Below are 19,069 nucleotides of genomic sequence, written 5' to 3'. Positions count from 1 at the left end.
GAGGGGCCTGGCAGGCTACAGTCCATGAGGTCACCAAGAGTTGGACACGACTGGGCAAACATATAGTAATCTAATAAATCTCTAGCTCAAATGATCACTGCTTTTATAATATTATTAATGCAAAAGGACTGTATGTGGAAAGAAAGGTATGGCTCCAACTACCTCTGGAACCTGGCACAAGACTTCACTTTAGATCAAACCAGTCAACCCTAAAGGAAATCAACCCTGAATATTCATTGGAAGGACTGATGCTGAAGCTCCAGTATTGTGGTCACCTGATCCGAAGAGCTGACTCACTGGTAGACTCTGATGCTGAGAGACTAAAGGCAAAACAAGGGGGCAGTAGAGGATGAGATAGTTAGATAGCATCACCGACTCAACGGACATGAATTTAAGCAAACTCCGGGAGATAGTGGAGGACATAAGTGCCTGGTAGGTTATGGTTCGTGAGGTTGGGAAGAGTTGGACACGACTTAGTGACTGAACATGCTGAGATTCCCACTTTGTGCACCGGTAAGATACAGACATACTGTGTATTATAATAAATTCTGCTCTCAACATGTAAGGGTTATTACTGACCAGCAGTCTCCATCAAACCATTTTTGCTCCTTTATCCCACTTTGCAGTAAGAGATTTCATAGTATCTAGAACCAATTGGAATTATATATTCCTTTAATTCATGTTGTCATTAATTTAATCCATCCTGAAAGCCCGGAAAATGAGGAAGGCAACAATCATTACCCAAATGTATACAAAGAATCCATTTAGTTCTAACCCTAATAAACCAGGCTTAGTGATCAGCAGTTACAGCAATCTTACAAGGTTATTGATGCTACTGAACACACACACACACCTTTGCTTGAATGGCAGTGAAAACTACCTGAACATTGATTTTACTTTTACTCTGAAACTTACTGGCTTCAGACGTGGAAGGATAAATAGTGAAACTGTTCCAGCATCCCTTGGTCAACCACCGGAGGCTCAGGAAAGGAACAATCTTGTAAAACAACTTCCCATGAAGTTCAATTACACACACACCAACTTTTAAATCCTATTGGCTTGCCTGTATCCCTCTTTCCATTGCTTCCTAGCTGCAAGTTACTCATTCTAGTCATTATAGATACACAGTAAATGGATCAGGCAAAGTGATTTAACCATCTGAAAACCAATTATAGCTATGTGCTACACAATATACAATGCGAAACATTGAGTATAAAACAAACTACAGCTCCACTGGCAACTCTGTGACACTGGACCACAGACTGTTTAAAATAAATAGTAACACTCAAAGCGCAAGGGTAAACAAAAACATTTATGAACACCACAGGTGATGGTGAAGAATCAACACCTCCTCAAGTGGCAATTTAACCAATGAAAGAGCGGGCCTTCTGCTCGGCCTTCATACTCCTCCCAGAGCCTGTATCTTCACTGGTTCTGGTCCTTCCGCTAATCAGTCATACTTTGGTACCTGAGCGTTCACAAGCCTCCTGGATGGAGTCTCAAAAATTGATACTGTGTCTTAGAATTCCTCATGGCCAACAGATAAAACAGATGGATGGCTCTGGGTGTAAATGAGCAGAAAATTGAGACAACCGACGACAGTCTGGTTTTATTAATATCTTTGGAGAAATTTTAGTTGAGAACTCTGATATAAAACAAAGCCTTGGAAACAATATATATACCTCAACTGACCAGGATTCCATACTTATTTTACCTCAGAAAATTTAAAAAGTAGTACAAATTTTCATTTGCAAAAAAAAAATTTATTTTTTGTAAACTAAATTATTTGCAAATTCCTAAAAGTACTGGTGGCTACACAGAAAAGCTATGGACAGTACTAGTGTAACTAAGAAATTAACTGAGGACAGGGAGAGCCTAATTTGCTGTCTTCACAAAAGAAATTGGAGCAGTGTATCTTTAACTACAAACCCCTTCCCCTCTTTGCAAGCATTAAAGAGTCCTCACACATAGCTAATTTAAAGGTTTAGTTTATACAACTGATTTCATTCTGCAAACTCCACAATATAAATGGCATTAACTACATATTTTAAATACTGTAATAAAAATAAACAAAGTCATTAGTTAATTCTGTAATGCAGTAAGAATTTATAACTTTAAAAAACAAACTATGAAGAAAAGCATACTTAATAAATTAAGGAACATCTGAACTGCTAATAGTTTGGGAAAGAATTTGAACTTTTATAATATGTATACAAAAGCAGTGGAAATGAAGAAAACAAATCTACACATTGCTGTTGCACAGAGAAGATTGGGTGTACTTTATTAACAATTCCATCCTCTTTCCTGCAGCCTGGAGCAGGAACAATTTCATTATTGGACGGGAGTCTCCAACAGCAAAGGGATACTGCAATACGTTACTAAGCAACTCACTGTGATTTCACACCATATGAGGCAGGAAGAAGTTTTTTAAAAATAAAAAAGGCACGCATAAGCTGATTTCATATATTCTAAAGTCCAGGCTACTCTCTTAGATACAATGTTTAGAACACTTGTATAGCAAAACAATTTTTAAATAAACATTTCCAAAAACTTGAATACACAACTTAGGAACAATGGATCTGCACCCCCCCCAAAAAAAAGTTACATTTAAAAAAGTGTTAAGAATCATAAAATAATTAAAGCTAACCTAATTTAGAGATTAAAAAAAGGATTCATATGCAACCTAAATTCTTTAGGGTAAATTAAGTGAATGTTTTATTAAGAGTAGAAGGTACCATGTTTACTAAAAGTCAGTTCTCACTACAGTTCATGCCTATTTAAAATTCTATCTTTAAAGATATTTAAACCTAGTTTATTGTTCCTTAGCACAATTAGACTCATGAAGAGCTCAAACTAAAGCATGCACACACAAAATAATCTAGCATTTAGTCATATCATTAACTTATGTTTTCCCTTTTAAAAGACTGGTCAAACTGTCTCAAAAATATTGGAAGGTTTCTCTACTTTGATGACATATCTATGTATCTCAGGCAGCTTTTTTATATCCATCTCCTTTTCTTGAATAAATGTTGTAATGCCAGTTGACTTAAACATATGTAAAGATAAATGAGGCAGATTCTAGTGTATAAAAGTCATTTATAAGATACCACATGCAAAAACAAAAGAAAAACTTTTAAGTTGAAATGTGTTTTCCCAAAAATAAATGTGCAGGTACCCTCCACTGAGGGCGATCTGACCACCTCAGCCTTTTGTAAAAGAACAGAGCTAAGTTCTTTCTGATGGCCCACTGTGAAAATAATTTAAGATACTGTAAATTTTAGAAGCATTTTTCTAGCCTTTATTAAGTGTAATTTGTGGTGATAATACTTATTATCCTAAAATAGAGGTGCAGGATTGAGAATTTCAATCTTTTTCTGGGTGCTTAATCTTTCTTAAAGGTAATACTGCTGCCATAATTTCTTGTGTCAGCATAAATTAGGTATTTGTAAAAATAGCCATTAAATACTAATTCTCAAGTATATTTAAAGTACATATAAATCCTATGTTAAAAGTATAAGCTAGAAGAAATATATAGCATAGTCCTAGGATTTCTAGATTGTTGACATCAAAAAGTAAACCACCCTCTTTAAGACTTAACAGAACTTTAAAAAAAATTGCTTCAACATATGAATTTAAGACTTTTACTTTATTCAGCAAAATCATTTATTTACACAGTGGGGAATGCTGGTTTGATTCTGTCAATGAAATAAGAACAAGGTGAACAGAGACAATACTGAATTGTATATGTATTTTGTACCAGAGCTGACCAACTGTTTCCTTACCTGTGTCAGGAACACCAAGAGCAACGGTATCACGAGACACTGGTTAACAATACACCACAAAGGTCCAGTGACACCCTGGGGCTTCCAATGCAATCACCAACTTTTTCTTTTTTTATAAATATATAAAAAAACAAAAAGTCAGCAAAACCAGCATTATGATGTAGTAAACAGAGTATAACTCTAAAGTCAGTGGGTCAGTAAAAACCTTATCAGACCATCCATAGTTTACCAGTGATCTGTTCTTCCTCAGACCACTAACACAACAGTCCAACAGGTGAAAAATAGATCGCTTTTTAGAAGGTACCAATGATCTGATAAGGATCTGACTTAATGGACGTTAAGAGGGGGTTGGGGGGGGTGGGCGGGGGGAAAAAAGGAACTGTGTAGAGCATAGCCCCTATTAAAACAAGCTAACTTTCCAGATTTTCCAAATTAAAAAAACAAAAACAAAACAAAAAAAACCACTTCAACATGAAGCTACCATACAAAGTTTTTCCATATTTCTTTGTAAAAAGTTCAGAGTTTGCAGTCTAATCCTGGGTTTTTAATGAGAAGGACAGTTTCGGCCTGGACTTCCCCTTGCCCAGGATAATTTTTTGTTCTTCTTTTTGTTGACGCTGTCGCTCTTGTTCTAGTTTCATCCTTTCCTCATGAATCTTTCTTTGTTCTTCAACAATTCTCAACTGTTCTTCAGCCTGTAAGTTCAAAGTAAAAAATTAGAATCTTATCTTTTATTTGTAATATTCTGACAAGTTAATCAAAAGGGGTATACAAAAGTATATGTTCAAAAAACTCTTGCCACAGATGACATATAAGGTATCAGGGAAAAATACTGACGAAGTAGAAAAGAACTCCTTGTAAATTATTCCAACATTTTCCAATATTGTTTTTTATGAAAAATACATGAACAAATCGTTAAGAAAGCACGTGAACATTTTGAAGATGAAAAGAAGTTTCTATAATCATGCCTTGAGCTCAGTATACATTTTGTCCTATTACCTATTTTTATTTACCATTTTAGTAACCGGACTAACAAACTGTCAATTACAAATCGAGGCATGAATTCTAAAGAGTATGCTATCTACCAATTTGTTTTAATTTGTAATTAGAAAGGCATAAAAAGATCCTCAATGGTGCTACATTATACCGTCATATTGACAACCAAAAAATAATAAACTTTTTTCTGGAGAGAAAAACAACAGAACCTTTCTGACTTGGCTGACTATAAAACGTGAATTTCAATCAGTTCAGTTCAGTTCAGTCGCTCAGCTGTGTCTGACTTTGCGACCCCATGGACTGCAGCATGCAAGGCTTCCCTGTCCTTCACCAACTCCTGGAGCTTGCTCAAACTCATGTCCATCGAGTCAGTGATGCCATCCAACCATCTCATCCTCTGTTGTCCCCTTCTCCTGCCTTCAATCTTTACCAGCATCAGGGTCTTTTCCAATGAGTCAGTTCTTTGAATCAGGTGGCCCAAGTATTAGGAGTTTCAGCTTCAGCATCAGTCCTTCCAATGAATATTCAGGACTGATTTCCTTTAGGAAGGACTGGTTTGATCTCCTTGCAGTCCAATTTCAAGAAAATTAACCAGAAGGTTTATCTTTAACCTAAAGGTATATCTCCTGGTCGGGAAGATTCCCTAGAGAAGGGATAGGCTACCCACGCCAGTATTCTTGAGATTCCTTGGCTATTTTCAATAGACACCAATAAAATTAATTCCTGCAAATGCCTTCAACACCTTCAGTCTCAAGCAACCAACTTCCTGTGTTCTCTACAGATTTCCTCTCTGCACCAAGAAAATGCAGGCCATTCTCACCAGCTCCTTCCTCCTCAAGCCGCTCTTCTCTCCAGAGATACCACATCCACTTCCTTAAACTCTCAACTAGGTGCAATTCCACTCCACTCTCCCCCAGGGGACATCAGGTAGTGTGTGGTGGTGACTTGAGTCATCACGACTGGGGGATCGCTGCTGGCATCTCGTGGGTAGGAAACAGACTGCCAAACACCCTACAAGGCACAGGACAGCCCCCACAACAAACAACTGTCTAACTCCTAAGTTTAAGAGTGCCAAGGTTTGGAAAACCTGCTCTAACCCTTGACTTCTGAATCTCAGTTATCACTGAGTTGTCCTTTTTTCCCTATCTGACCTTGATCGTAAAATAATTCACTACGTTATCTGAATGCCTTTATATTTCCAAAGTCAAAAATTCACTGCTTTCGTCTCCATTATTTTCCTGAAATTGCTTTCTAGATGGCCAGGGCATGGCACATGCAGCTGAATCAAGGTGTAGTAAAGACTCTCAGGGTGCATGCCTGTGCTTCGGAAACTTTCACCAATACAAACATCCCTAAGGTTCTAACTCAGCCTCGAGGAAAGCATATTAGAAAGAACCCTGGGGATTGAAGGATTTTATATCACAACCTCAACAACCCACTTGAGAAATTTATGAAAAGCACTTTGACACTATCTACCCCAAACTACATTTTCATAGCACTTTTATATCCAGCAATTTCATTTTCTACTAGTTTTATTCTATAAATATACTTGCATACATGCAAAATTGAACAAATTTATTGCAACATGGTTTGTGAAAGACTGGAAAAACCCTATAAAAGAAAATACTGTGTAGCTGTTAAATCCAGAATCATGTGATATTACCTAATCAAAGAAATTAAACAAGATTTAAAAAGCAACTTCCTTCACAGACAGAAGTATTCCAACTGTACTGAAATTAACTTCAGATTTGAGTGAAGAAAAAGAAAAGGTTCGTTTTCATTAAGTCTGCAGATACAGGCAAGGGCAGAGCCTATGCAGCTGGGAGCATGACTAAGCTGGGGTGGCGCGCAGCACTGAGGCACGATGCCCAGGGCCAGTGAAGCGCGGCGCCTCACCAGCCCCAGACAGGGCACGATTCTCTCAGCCGTGAAGCACATCTCTCCTGTCCTCATGCACACACACACTCCTAGTTTGTCATTACGGCTTTAAACCAAGCATATTTTTTGGCAAAAAAAGAAAAAAGAATTTTCAATAAACGTATCATGGTAATCATTTCATAAGCCAGATGTTTAGGCTATACACTAACCCATACAGTGCTGTATGTCAATTGTATCTCAACAGAACTGCAAGAAGAAAATAGAGAGTAACAAAACAGACATTTTCAAATAAAACAGTGCAGAAATAAGTGTCTTTGTGTAAAGAACATGTATGCCAAAATGTGGCCTGAAATAAGTTTTTTAACAATTGTAATATATTAAGGAAGGCTCCCTATTTGTAAAACACTCAAGGCTTTTGTAAAACACAGAAGAATTTGACATGCATAAAAGTTGGTTTTTAAGATTCAGTACTTCAATAATCTTGGGGAAATCTTAATTTTTTTTGGCCCTTATATATAAATAATGACTCCAATAGCAATGACAATAACAATGAAATGATCACAGAGTAATTATATCATAGGGTAATTACAAGATGAAATAAGATAATTATGAGAGCACACGGTAAAGTACAATACTTTATAAATGCTAGAAGTTATCCTCTAAGCCAAACAAAAAATATCTGAGGCCTAAGTACAGTGACCAAAGAAGAAAAACCATTATTTTAGCTCTAAAATAAGAAAATTATGTTGAACTGATAAAATTACAAAGTCCTTTTCAACTGCAAGTTAACAAGTATGTTGGTAAATTGATAAACCCTGACAATAAAGTACATTTCATATTAAAAAAGGCCAGTTGAGAAAAACCAGTGCTCGCTCATGTTAACGCAGTGGCGTTTAGGAGATGAAGCCTGCCCGTCCCCTGCGTGTGGCGGGCTCCACGACCGCCTGGCCAGGGCTTGCTCGGAGCCGTGCAGCCCTCTCAGGTAACTGGCCTGCTGCGCTGTCTCTCACGACCCCGTCTGCAGGCAAGTGCACACGACCCCTCTCCCCTCTTCATTTCCAATGTGCGCAGAAGAAACCACTATTCCAGAGGAGGGGGAGGGCACGCACAGGCGTGTTCACACCGAGGGACAGCACCAAGTCCTCTCACACCACGGCGCCCGGAGAGAAAGGTCCACACCGACGATGCCAGTCGTCACAGCGGGGCCAGCCTTCCCGGCCACTGCACCCAGGGCCCTGCTTGGTCTCAGAAAGGTTTTCAACCCTCACCCCATTCAAAAGAACGACTGCTGAGATGAAATACACAAAAGCAGAGTATACTGCCATAATAGCAGGGTCTACCTAGCCCCTCTCCCAGGATCTTTTGTCTCCCTGTCCCTCTTTAGCCAGAGCTTCTATTACCTTTTTAATTAACTCCTTTCTAAGCATTCTCCTTACACTGTCTGCAATTTTGGTTCAAGGTTCTTAGCTACAATTTCTTTAGCAAATAGTGATACTGAAAACCATCACTCTCTACTTGGAATACATATGAATTTTTATGAAATATGTATCAGGAGTGATAACAGGAATAATGGGGAAAAAAAATTACAATTAGGAATCATGCCCCTAACTTGGAAATGTGAATTTCTGCATTTTAACCTTCCAAAGCATGTTTCACTCTGCCATTTTGCAATTTTAACACACCCTCCCCTGTATTAACAAGTATAACATAGGTTCCATTTTAGATTAAAAAATGAGTAAAAAATATTAAAAAGAAAATCTGATGTAATTAGTTTTGACCCTTAGCAAACTATTTTATGTTATTCATGCACAAGGCCAAAAAAAAAAAAAAGGTTGGGGGGGGGGGGACAGGGAGCTTGAAAAAAGTAATACCCTCTTTCCCCCCAGGGGCCCATGTTAATTTCGTTATTCTGACTGACAGCTTCTGAGGATATATACCATCACTGTACCATTAGCTACTCATCTAAAAAGAAACAGTAACCACCCTCCATCTAGCCCCCTTTCTGCTCAGTTTAATTCCCCTTTGCTACCTTTGTAACAAACATACTTTCCAAACTTCAATGTTAGATAACATCTCCTCTCTCATTTTACCTAAAGTACAAACAATTGCGTCAAGAACTGCCTGGTAATTGAGCATGGTATGAAACACTGGGTACAGAAATCACTGCCTTCCAGATCTCTGGAGAGGCTGCTCGTCATTACTGCCAAAAGAGATAGCTGACACTTTCAGGATTCCACCACTCGTGTCTTAAAATTTCACAAAAAAGAAACTGTACTCTTCTAGATGCACTTCTTTTAATTTTGCGCCCTAAATTCTCTGTTCTTTTACTCAGTTCTTTTGCTTGTCTTGTTCAATACTCATCCCTTTTGTGAGTTTTCCTTCAATGCCTGGTGACACCTGGTTCTTAGCATGATCACATCCAGCCTTCCAGGTTCCTAGTGCAGACTTCCTTCTCTTGCATTTCCTCTTCTTCCTCCCTCTGCACACCCTCACCACTCACCGAGTTCAGCTATTCTCTTTACTATTTCTATTTCCACCTTATCAAGTGCCCACCTTTTCACTGACCTCAGTGGCTTTCTTGTTTCTATAGCCTCTGTCCTTCACACCACATCGCACAATGTCCATACATTTAATGTTCACAGTTTTTAAAAAAACTGTTGCCGAAAATACAACATAATTAAATCAGTTTTCTACTTTATCATCTGGGAACAAGCCTCTCAATGCCTGAAAACCCTAACTTGCCCACCATCCCATCTCAAATTAAGATATTTAAACTGACCTTTAAATGTGATGCCATATCATGTTTTCCCATCTCTTAAAATGTATAAACATGTCATTACTAGTCAACTTACACACACTCAGCTCTATTACAAATGTTCCGTTCTCTTTACAACTGTTAGTTTCCGGTAGGCACTATAACATATTACCACAAACTGGATAGCTTAAAACGACAGAAGTGAATCCAGCAGGCAGTTATCACTGCAGCAGAATCAAGGTGCTGACATTCCAGGGCCACATTCCTTCCGCCAGGATCTTTCCATCTCTGTTCTGACTTCACACCACCTTTTCATCTGTTATGGAGTCTGAAAGTCTTTTGCCACGGTGTCTTCTCTATCAGTCCGTGTTGGCAGTGCTTCTGCTGATCTCCTAGGCACATCTGGCCATGAGCCAACAGGCTCTTCCACGGGTCCTTCTTGGATAATCTCACCTACTCCTGGCTTCTGCTAAAATGGCTGAGGTAGCCTCTGAGTTACATGCATAACCTTTTCAGCATTAGGAAGATGTCCAGTCATACCCTTGGCCTTCTTTCTAGAACAAGCATCAAGTTCTCATCTATTTTACTTCCTGGTTCTTTGCTCAATTTCTCTCTTCTTTCATTTTACATAAATTATGAGCAGAAACAAGACTGCACTTTACTTACAAGTATCTTCAATCATACATGAAGATCATCATTACGTAAGTTCTGCCTCTCACACAACTGTAGGATACAATCCAGCTGGGTTTTCTCCCACTATATAATAAGGAATTCCTTGCCTCTAGTTTCCATTAACATGTTATTTCTTTTCTTCCCACCCCTAACCAGAAGTGCCCAGAGGCACTTTATAAAGTCCATATTCCTACCTAGAGTCTCTCAAAAGCAGTCCAGGCATTTTCTATCATGTGCCTCAAAATTCTTCCAGCCTCTATCCACTGTCCAATTCCAAAAATATGCCCACATTTTAAGGTAACAAGTTAGCACAAACTAGGTAGGCTGAAAACAACACAAAGTTCACCTAAGCGTTGGAAATAGAAAATCAGCATTGCTAGGCCACACCAAGGTGTTGGCAGCTGTGCTCCCTCACAAAGGTCTAGGGGAGTCCACTGCAAGCTTCTTCCTGCTCCTGGGGGGTGCGAGGAGGACTTCTTGCATTCTGACCACATCACTCTTGTCTTCAAGGCTAGTATCTTTCCATCTCTTGTGTGTTCTGTGGTAAAACCTCTTCTAGCTCCCTCTTGAAAGGATACATGTGAAGGCATTCAGTTCAGCTCAGTCGCTCAGTTGTGTCTGACTCTGCAACCCCATGGACTGCAGCACACCAGGCCTCCCTGTCCATCACCAACTCCCAGTTTACTCAAACTCAAGTCCATGGAGTCAGTGATGAGTCGGTGAATGCCTGAAGGCATTCAGGGCACAGTAATAAACCAGGATAGACTTTCCACCTCAAGACCCTGAACTTTTATCTGTAAAACTCTTCATCTGTCATATAAGATAACATTCCTAAGTTTTGGGGATTAGAACACGGATATCTTTTTTTAGGGGGCTGGAGGTATTTTTCAGTCTACTATACAAACATTAAAAAGTGCTTTTGGTTCAAGATGGCAGAGTAAAAGGACGTGCACTCATCTGCGAGAGCAACAAAACTTTAACTAGCTGTACAACAACCATCAAGAGGACACTGGAGCCCACCAAAAAAAGACCCCCCACGTCCAAAGACAAAGACGCCGCAGTCAGATGGTAGGAGGGGCGCAATCACCATAAAATCAAACCCCATACTTGCCAGGTGGATGATACACAGACTGGAGACCAATAATACCCAAGACGATCTCCCACTGTTGTGAAGGTTCTGAACCCCACGTCAGGGTTCCCAGCCTGGGATCCAACAAAGGGACTGGGAATCCCCAGGGAATCTGGCCTTGAGGGTCAACAGGATTTGATCATAGGCCTCCCAGGAGACTGTGGGAAACAGAGACTCCAGTCTTGGAGAGCACAAATAAAACTTTGCACACACCAAGACCTAGAGAAGAGGAACAGTGACCCCACACGAGACTGAACCAAAGCTACCTGCTACTGTTGGAGGGCCTCCCGTGGAGGCGTGGGTCGCCAGGGGCTCACCACAGGGGCATTATTACAGGGGCACTGGAGGGTCCCCTGTAGTGTAACCCCCCTGGGAGTCTGCCATTAACCCTACCATAGAGCCCTGGAGACCCCAGGGTTGGGTCAGCTCAGGCCAAACAACTACCAGGGACAGAGTGTGACACCCCACCCCCCGAGCAGCAGATAATCAGATTAAAGCTTTACTGAGCAAGGCCCTGCCCACCAGAGCAAGACCCAGTTTTTCCCACCACCCATTCCTCCCATCAGGAAGCTTACACAAGCCCCTTAGCTTCCTCCATCAGAAGGCAGACAGAAGCAGCAAGAAGCACAGTCTCACAGCGGCTAAAACAAAAACCATATTACAGAAAGTTAATCATGATGACAGAGCAGAAAGTTATGTCCCAGATGAAGGGAAAAGATAAAATCCCAGAAAAACAACTAATGAAGTGGAGATAGGCAACCTTCTAGAAAAAGAATTCAGAATGATGATAGTGAAGATGATCCAGGATCACAGAAAAAGAATGGAGGCAAAGATTGAGAAGATGCAAGAAACGTTTACCAAAGACCTACAAGAACTAAAGAACAAATAGAGATGAATAATACATTAGAAAGAATTAACAGCAGAATAATTGAGGCAGAACGGATAAATGGAGGACAGATGGTGGAAATCAGTGTTGCAGAATACAGAAAAAAGAATGAAAGAAATGAAGATGGCCGAAGAGACCTCTGGGACAACCTGAGGATAATTAAATGCACCAACATTTGCATTACAAGGGTCCCAAGAAGGAGATGGGAGAGAGAAAGGACTTAAGAAAATATTTGAAGCGATAATGGCTAAAAATTTCCTGAACATGGGAAAGGAAATTCAACCAAGTCCAGGAAGCACAGAGTCCCAGGAAAGATAAACTCAAGGAGGTGTCTCACAATGAGACACACAGTAATCAAACTGACAAAAATTAAAAGACAGAGATAAAATATTAAAAGCAACAAGGGAAAAATGAGAAATAACATACAAGGGAACTCCCATCAGGCTATCAGCTGATTTCTCAACAGAAACTCTATAAGACAGAAGGGAATGGCATGATGTATTTAAAGTGATGAAAGGGAAAAACCTACAACCAAGAATACTCAACCCTGCATGACTCTTGTTCAGATTTGATGGAGAAATTGAAAGCTTTCCAGACAAGCAAAAGTTCAGAGAATTCAGCATCACCAAACCAGCTTTACAACGAATGCTAAAGGAACTTCTCCAGGAAGGAAACACAAAGGAAAAGACACACAGAAAATAAACCCAAAACAATTAAGAAAATGGTAACAGGATCACAAATATCAATAACTATGTTAAATGTAAACATATTAAATGCACCAACCAAAAGACAGACTGACTGACTGAGGGGATGAAGACATGTGTATGCACATACTTCCACTTACCACATCACTCTGCCTAACACCCCAAATTGTATGTGATTATTTTATATTGTTAAGTTAAACATGTTCCTATTGTGGCTTGTAATTGTAATTATCTTTATTTGGGGGGGGGGCGGTCTGGTACTGATTGCGAAAACTGATAAAACATTTTTACTATTGTGATTATGTAACTATTACTCAATACCACTGTATCATGATTGGTCAACAGAAAAATAACAGAACTCTGTATCATCAAAACTAGAATCTAATAGAAAAACCTGTAAACATTTTTTAAAATCCACATGTATATCAGAATTATCTTGAAATTTTTTTGAAAAATATGCTCAGGAATTGCCTTTTCTCCAGAGCTCCAGATATGTTTCTAATGAGCAGTCACGTTTAAACAACTGGACTATACTTTTACATTTATCTAGTTTGTTTCTATTTTTCTATTTCATATTCAGCACTCCCATTTCATTTAGTTTGTTCTCCAATTTCTCAATCTCTCTTTCTGGTGTTCTTTTTCAAGGCTTTATCAAGTATAGTTAAAAAGTTTTTGTATACATACATAGTACACATAACATATATTTTAGAAAACTTTTTGACTTTTTGCCTAAAAACTTATGACACTGTGATTCCACTTGTCTTGGTATGAATGGAATGCTAGATTTCTAATTAAAAAATAGATATGCAACAAGCAACAAAGGTTTATTACTGTATAGCATAGAGAAAGATAGTCAATAGCTTGTAATAACCTGTGATGGAAATAATTTCAAAACTAATATATGTGTACATGTGTACCCGAAGCACCCTGCTGGGCACCTGAAACACTGAGAGTAACTATATTCAATACATACACACACACACTTTAAAAAAGCGCTTTCCTGCACCTTTCTAAAAACTCTGTTTTAGAGCCTCTCCTGAAACTGCAAAGTAAGATCTGGTTTACTTTAAGAATATGGATACATTTCATATATAGTAAACAATGGTACTATTTTTTAAATCTCTCAAACTGGTGAGATACCAACTGTCATGCAGCACAATGAACATGGGAAATCTCCCTTTCCGATAAGGGGGAAAGGAGAAAACTATTTCAACATTAAGGAGAGGAAATATACGATAGAGCTACAATTTTAGGGAACCATCTGAGGGTCATTTTTCCTACTGACATAACCTCCTAGAACATTTTATTCCATGCCAACACCTATCACCTTCATTTAGTTTGTTTCCCTTTCTGAATAAGTAAGATTCATATACATTTCAGAATAGTATCTGGGCTCTTCCCAGACATATCACTAAAAAACAGTGCAAAGACGACGACTTTCACACAGTTTTTAAGTATTATTTTAACACTGAAGAAAATTAAAATTCTCCATCTCATCATGCTAACAGCCTTGCAAATATTTGATGATAGTTGTGCACTGCCAATACTAACCCAAGAACTGAACCCAATCTGCCAAAAAGCCAAGCCAAGTCAATTCACATTCTGGTTAATTTTCATTTGATTTTATAAATCAAGTATGTATGTCAGTTAATATATTGTGTCCTTATGAACAGATAAAATAAAGTATCTTGATAATGTGGAATCAAAATAAGCAAAAATTACTCTTGGTCTAGACCACTTAACATGATTATCACATATGAGAGCCCAGCGCTTAGCTAATGTGTTCCTTATTATAGACATTACTGGGATCTATCTCTGTAGTTTTGTCACGAGGACCTACTAAAAAGTTAGTCTAAGTGTGGCTTAAGTTTACTTTCTTTACTAGTTACTCTTACATGATCACAATGGTGACATGTATTTCTTGGACAAAATGTAGACACTGGAGAAAAGTATAAAATCACTTACAAGCCTACCAATTAGATCTATTCTCAGCACTTTGGCATATTTTTCTATTAAATGTGCAAATGTACATTTCAAATTAGGAAAATCAAAGTATGTATGTAAGTTTTGTATTTAGCTACTTTCCCCGTATTACATAGGTTTGATCCCTGGGTTGGCAAGATCCCTTGGGAAGGAAATGACAACCCATTCCAGTATTCTTGCCTGGAGAAGCCCATGGACAGAGGAGCCTGGTGGGATACAGTCCATGAGGTTGCAAAGAGTTGGAAAGGACTGAGCAACTGATCTGAACTGAAAATGGTCATGCCCATTTCCATTCCCAGGACAGCGCTCTGCACAAAGGGTCCCTATGACCACAACCCTGCCAGCAGCACTGGGCACTGACAGGAGGAAAAGACCTTCAAATGTGGCACGTCGTGTCAGAGAAAGAGCAGAGAGAGGGCCATTTCTTTGTTTCCCTACTAAGAAGGGGTTTTATGGAACCCATTACACCTACTCTCCCATCACTTATCACACAGCTTGCTACTCACAAAGTGCTTTTACTACCACAACTACTACTGCTCTTCCCATTATTCCAAGAGATCCCCCAAAGAGATTTCTCCAATTCTACTTCCCTACAGGCCTTTGCTCTACACTTCGTTTCCTCACACTCTTGTCCTCATTCTAACTGTCCATCAGGGTCCAGATCCGGGGTCTCTCTTCCAGGAAGGTTCTCAGGGCAATTATGTCAGTTGTCTCACATAATTCATACTCCTTACCCGGCAGTTCCATATTATTAGTTGACTTTTCTTGGAACTGTCCTTGTCTCCACAATTAATACATTAAAGTTTTTAAGAGACTTGACTCTTTTTTTATCTCCATATTGCTCTTTATACATTATATCTATCATTTTAACAAGATTTTCAATATATTCCATGTAGAATTCCCTAGTAATGCCTGACTCGTTGTGACTCCATGGACTGTAGCCTGCCAGCCTCCTCTAGCCCTGGGATTTCCCAGGCAAGAATACTGAGTGGGTTCCCATTTCCTTCTCCAGGGGATCTTCCTGACCCAGGGACTGAACCTGTGTCTCCTGCGTTAGCAGGCAAGTTCCTTACAACTGAGCCACCAAGTAAGCCTATTTCTTAGTAAATATGTAAGAAGATTAAAGAACTGTACTCAAAATTCAGAGGAAGAGGAGAGAAAACAAAAATTAAAGAAACTCAATGTTTTATAAAATATACATTCTGTCTCTTCCTACACAAAGGATACTCTACTTTCCCTGCAAGGAAATGTTCACCAAGAGAATAAACAAAAATTAATCTTTTCCAACATGAACAGTAACTTATACTTGCAACTTTACCGAACCCAAGAAACAAATGAACTAATTGTGTCCAAATTCTTACCAACTTTCCTGAAATTCAAGCTTCTTTCCCTGTAGGATACCTTTCTTCCCACCCAAGTTTCACTGGCAATATGCGGTTAACAGTAGTGTCACGGAACAATCTGTTAATGCTGCCCTGGAGCAGCACTGGTCTAAGTATGGTCCAGGGACCCAGGACCGCGCAAACTCACTGACCCACAAGAGAGAAGCCAGTAAGCATTTCAGCAACTTCTACAGCACTCTCACCTCATTTTTTTAATAATGCATCTTAACTGTTGTTTTGCAAAAATAGGGGTCTGAGGCAAACCAGAATTAGAAGACAAAAATAAAATCTGGCCAGTTTTACTACCACTTGAGAAGCTGCTCCAGAGTATGTTTGGCTCATCCTTTCCCAGTAATGACAAACAGAAGACTCTGAATTTATGGCTCATGTGGGTAAACACTCCTAGAGGAACACCGGACCCTGAGCTGTCCCTAGGCACCCAGACAGCCCAGGTCAGGAGGGATCAGGAATTTGGCAGCATATACCTACTTCAAGAGTCACCATCCAGCGTTTCAGGCCATCCACAACCCAAACCCATTTACTATCCAATCTCTTACACCATGTTCTAAAAGGAATGCCACCTCACCTGCTGGGTAATTTTGCTTCAGTGTTTCAACCTAAACTACACTGCTCCTGTCTTCTGCAAATATTCATGCCTTACAAACCAGACTGCATGTACCATTCAAAGCTCAACTTGCAAAACTAAATTTAAGAGGCACACTTCCAACTTACACTCTCTATTTGTACTGAGATTTCCTTATGTGGAATTATTTAAAAAAAAAAAATGATCACATACTTGTTCATCAGCATACAGTGATACACCTTACTATAACTTCTCATCCACTTCACATTCATGGTGTCTTTTCTACCTAAGCAGATTTTAATGTCTTTTCCTTGGTAAAGCGGAAGTGAGTCTTCCCCTTTCCCTGTGGCTTTCACTTTAACCAGGACAGTGATATTAAGTAAGAGTCCTTATGTCAAGCTCGGTAAGTTGTTCAGAGTATTTCGAGTTTGGCTCTTACGTGGGGTACATTATCTTGTAAAAGATCATGCTCTAGGACCAACTGCTGGTGGTTTCACTGTCACATTCTTACGCATTATAAACAAGTAGTTGCGGTCTTCCCTCACCCCCACCTGGCCATAACGATCCACCTCTAAGTGCTTGTCCCACTCTTCGACCCCATGAACTGCAGCATGCCAGGCTTCCTTGTCCTTCACTATCTCTCGGAGTTTGCCCAAACTCAAATTGCTTATACACTCCCAGATCTTTTTCTGTGCCTTTATAAACACAGTCACAGAATTTGTTTTTTTCTAAACCACTTAAATGGAACCTACATCTTGCTTCCCCCCCAGTCTACAGCATAACTTAGTAGCAAATGTTTTCCTGTGGCTATATTATTCACAACCATTTCTAACTAGGCAAATCCTGTCTACAACCAAAAGTCCCTCTTGGGCCATGTTTTCATTCCTGGGCAGGAACCACCACTAATGCTCATTCATCGTTATGTTCATGTCCTTCCATCCTTGATTTATATTCTTACTTTGAAGTAGAGTTCCTATGTGCCATCTGTATAAGAAAGTTTTCCCTTATAGTGTCTGACTATCCTTTTTTGTTTTTATTTATACCTATATTCCTTTAATTCTAGCTTTCTTTTTCATCATACTGAGTATGCTTCAAAATATATTCACACTTTTAAGTGGGAAAATCCTACTACAACAAAAACTTGATCTACTTTTAAATGCTAGTATATGCTACAAACACAAAAAAACTGGAGTACTAAAACACAGAATGGGAAAGAAAAACAGAAGTGATGTGCATTAGCTTTTCTATTAAAAAATCTACTTTGGTATTCTTATGTTGACTTGAATGAAATGTAAAAATTGTATCTCCTTTCATATGCCTATTTCATAATGCAATTATTTAAGTCTCTATTCCTTGTTAGATTATAAACTTGAAAAACACAGAACACTTACTAACTGGGTACACTTTATCAAATACTGTATACTTATTCTGTCTAGTAATTGATAACAGCAACTTATGCCAAGTGAAATATTGCATATTAGTGCGTGTAAATACCTTCAGACTTTTGCTTTTGTGTTGTAGGTAGAGAAGAAATGTGAATGAGGTTAGGATAGAAAAAAATTAGGGACAGTTCAATTTCCCCTAGAAAATCTGTTCTAAACCACTGTGAATTCTGGAATTTTCTCCAGATTAATCAGAATTTCTGGCTTGCCCCAAAGAGATTCCTCTAAAGACAGTAGCTAAAATCTAGTGAACTATTCCTACTCCTGCCTCAAATTCCTTAAAACAGTTCTGAGAACTCTGGACTATTTTTCATATATGCTTTATACATACCAGTTTGGCTTGTGCTTCTGCAATTTTTCGGTTATTCTCTTCTAGTATTCGCTCTAGCTCTTCACGTTTTGCACGTTCTTCCTCCTAAAGGGGAGGACATGTTAAGATGTTAGAAAGATAAAATGTTTTTTTTTTTTAATTGATAAAATACTTACTAATCTTCCTCTGAACTTTTTTGATCTGACTTAACAGGGCAGCTGTATAGCTACCTTCTGTCTGACAAATGATAAACTGTGCAGCCACTAACATTTGTCTCTAGCACTAAATTTCAATCATCCCTCCCAGTCCAAACAGCAACCGACTACACCCTCCCTAATGACAGTTTCCTGGCAGTTACTACTAATACTTTAACATCACACAAATCAACAAGGACAACTACAAAACTGGATAGTATTTACCAAATTAAAAAATAATATATAAAAGATAAATAAAGTGAATATTTGTCTCACCAATTATGTATACCTACGTATTCTTTACCTATACTCCTTTAATCAGCATTAAAAGTTGAATATTTACTGTCTTGTCCAGTGTCCTGCAGAGTGTGCT

The 19,069-nt window shown here is 38.9% G+C and overlaps 1 protein-coding gene across 1 annotated transcript in view; it reads right to left on the bottom strand.

Moving 5' to 3' along the window:
* Positions 1-2,902: 2,902 nt before the first annotated feature.
* Positions 2,903-19,069, bottom strand: part of ARGLU1 (arginine and glutamate rich 1) — a 28,843-nt gene continuing 12,676 nt past the window's right edge. Inside the window, exons 3-4 of the mRNA XM_043477683.1 lie at positions 18,524-18,607; positions 2,903-4,477 (exon numbers count right to left, since the gene is read on the bottom strand). Coding sequence (XP_043333618.1) covers positions 4,313-4,477; positions 18,524-18,607 — 249 coding nt within the window. The 3' untranslated portion in view covers positions 2,903-4,312. The remainder of the gene's footprint in view (positions 4,478-18,523; positions 18,608-19,069) is intronic.

The sequence above is a fragment of the Cervus canadensis genome, chromosome 9 (assembly GCF_019320065.1).
Source record: "Cervus canadensis isolate Bull #8, Minnesota chromosome 9, ASM1932006v1, whole genome shotgun sequence".
NCBI classification, from domain to species: domain Eukaryota; kingdom Metazoa; phylum Chordata; class Mammalia; order Artiodactyla; family Cervidae; genus Cervus; species Cervus canadensis.
Note: the sequence above shows the minus strand (reverse complement) of the source record. Positions and strands in the feature narration are given on the sequence as shown.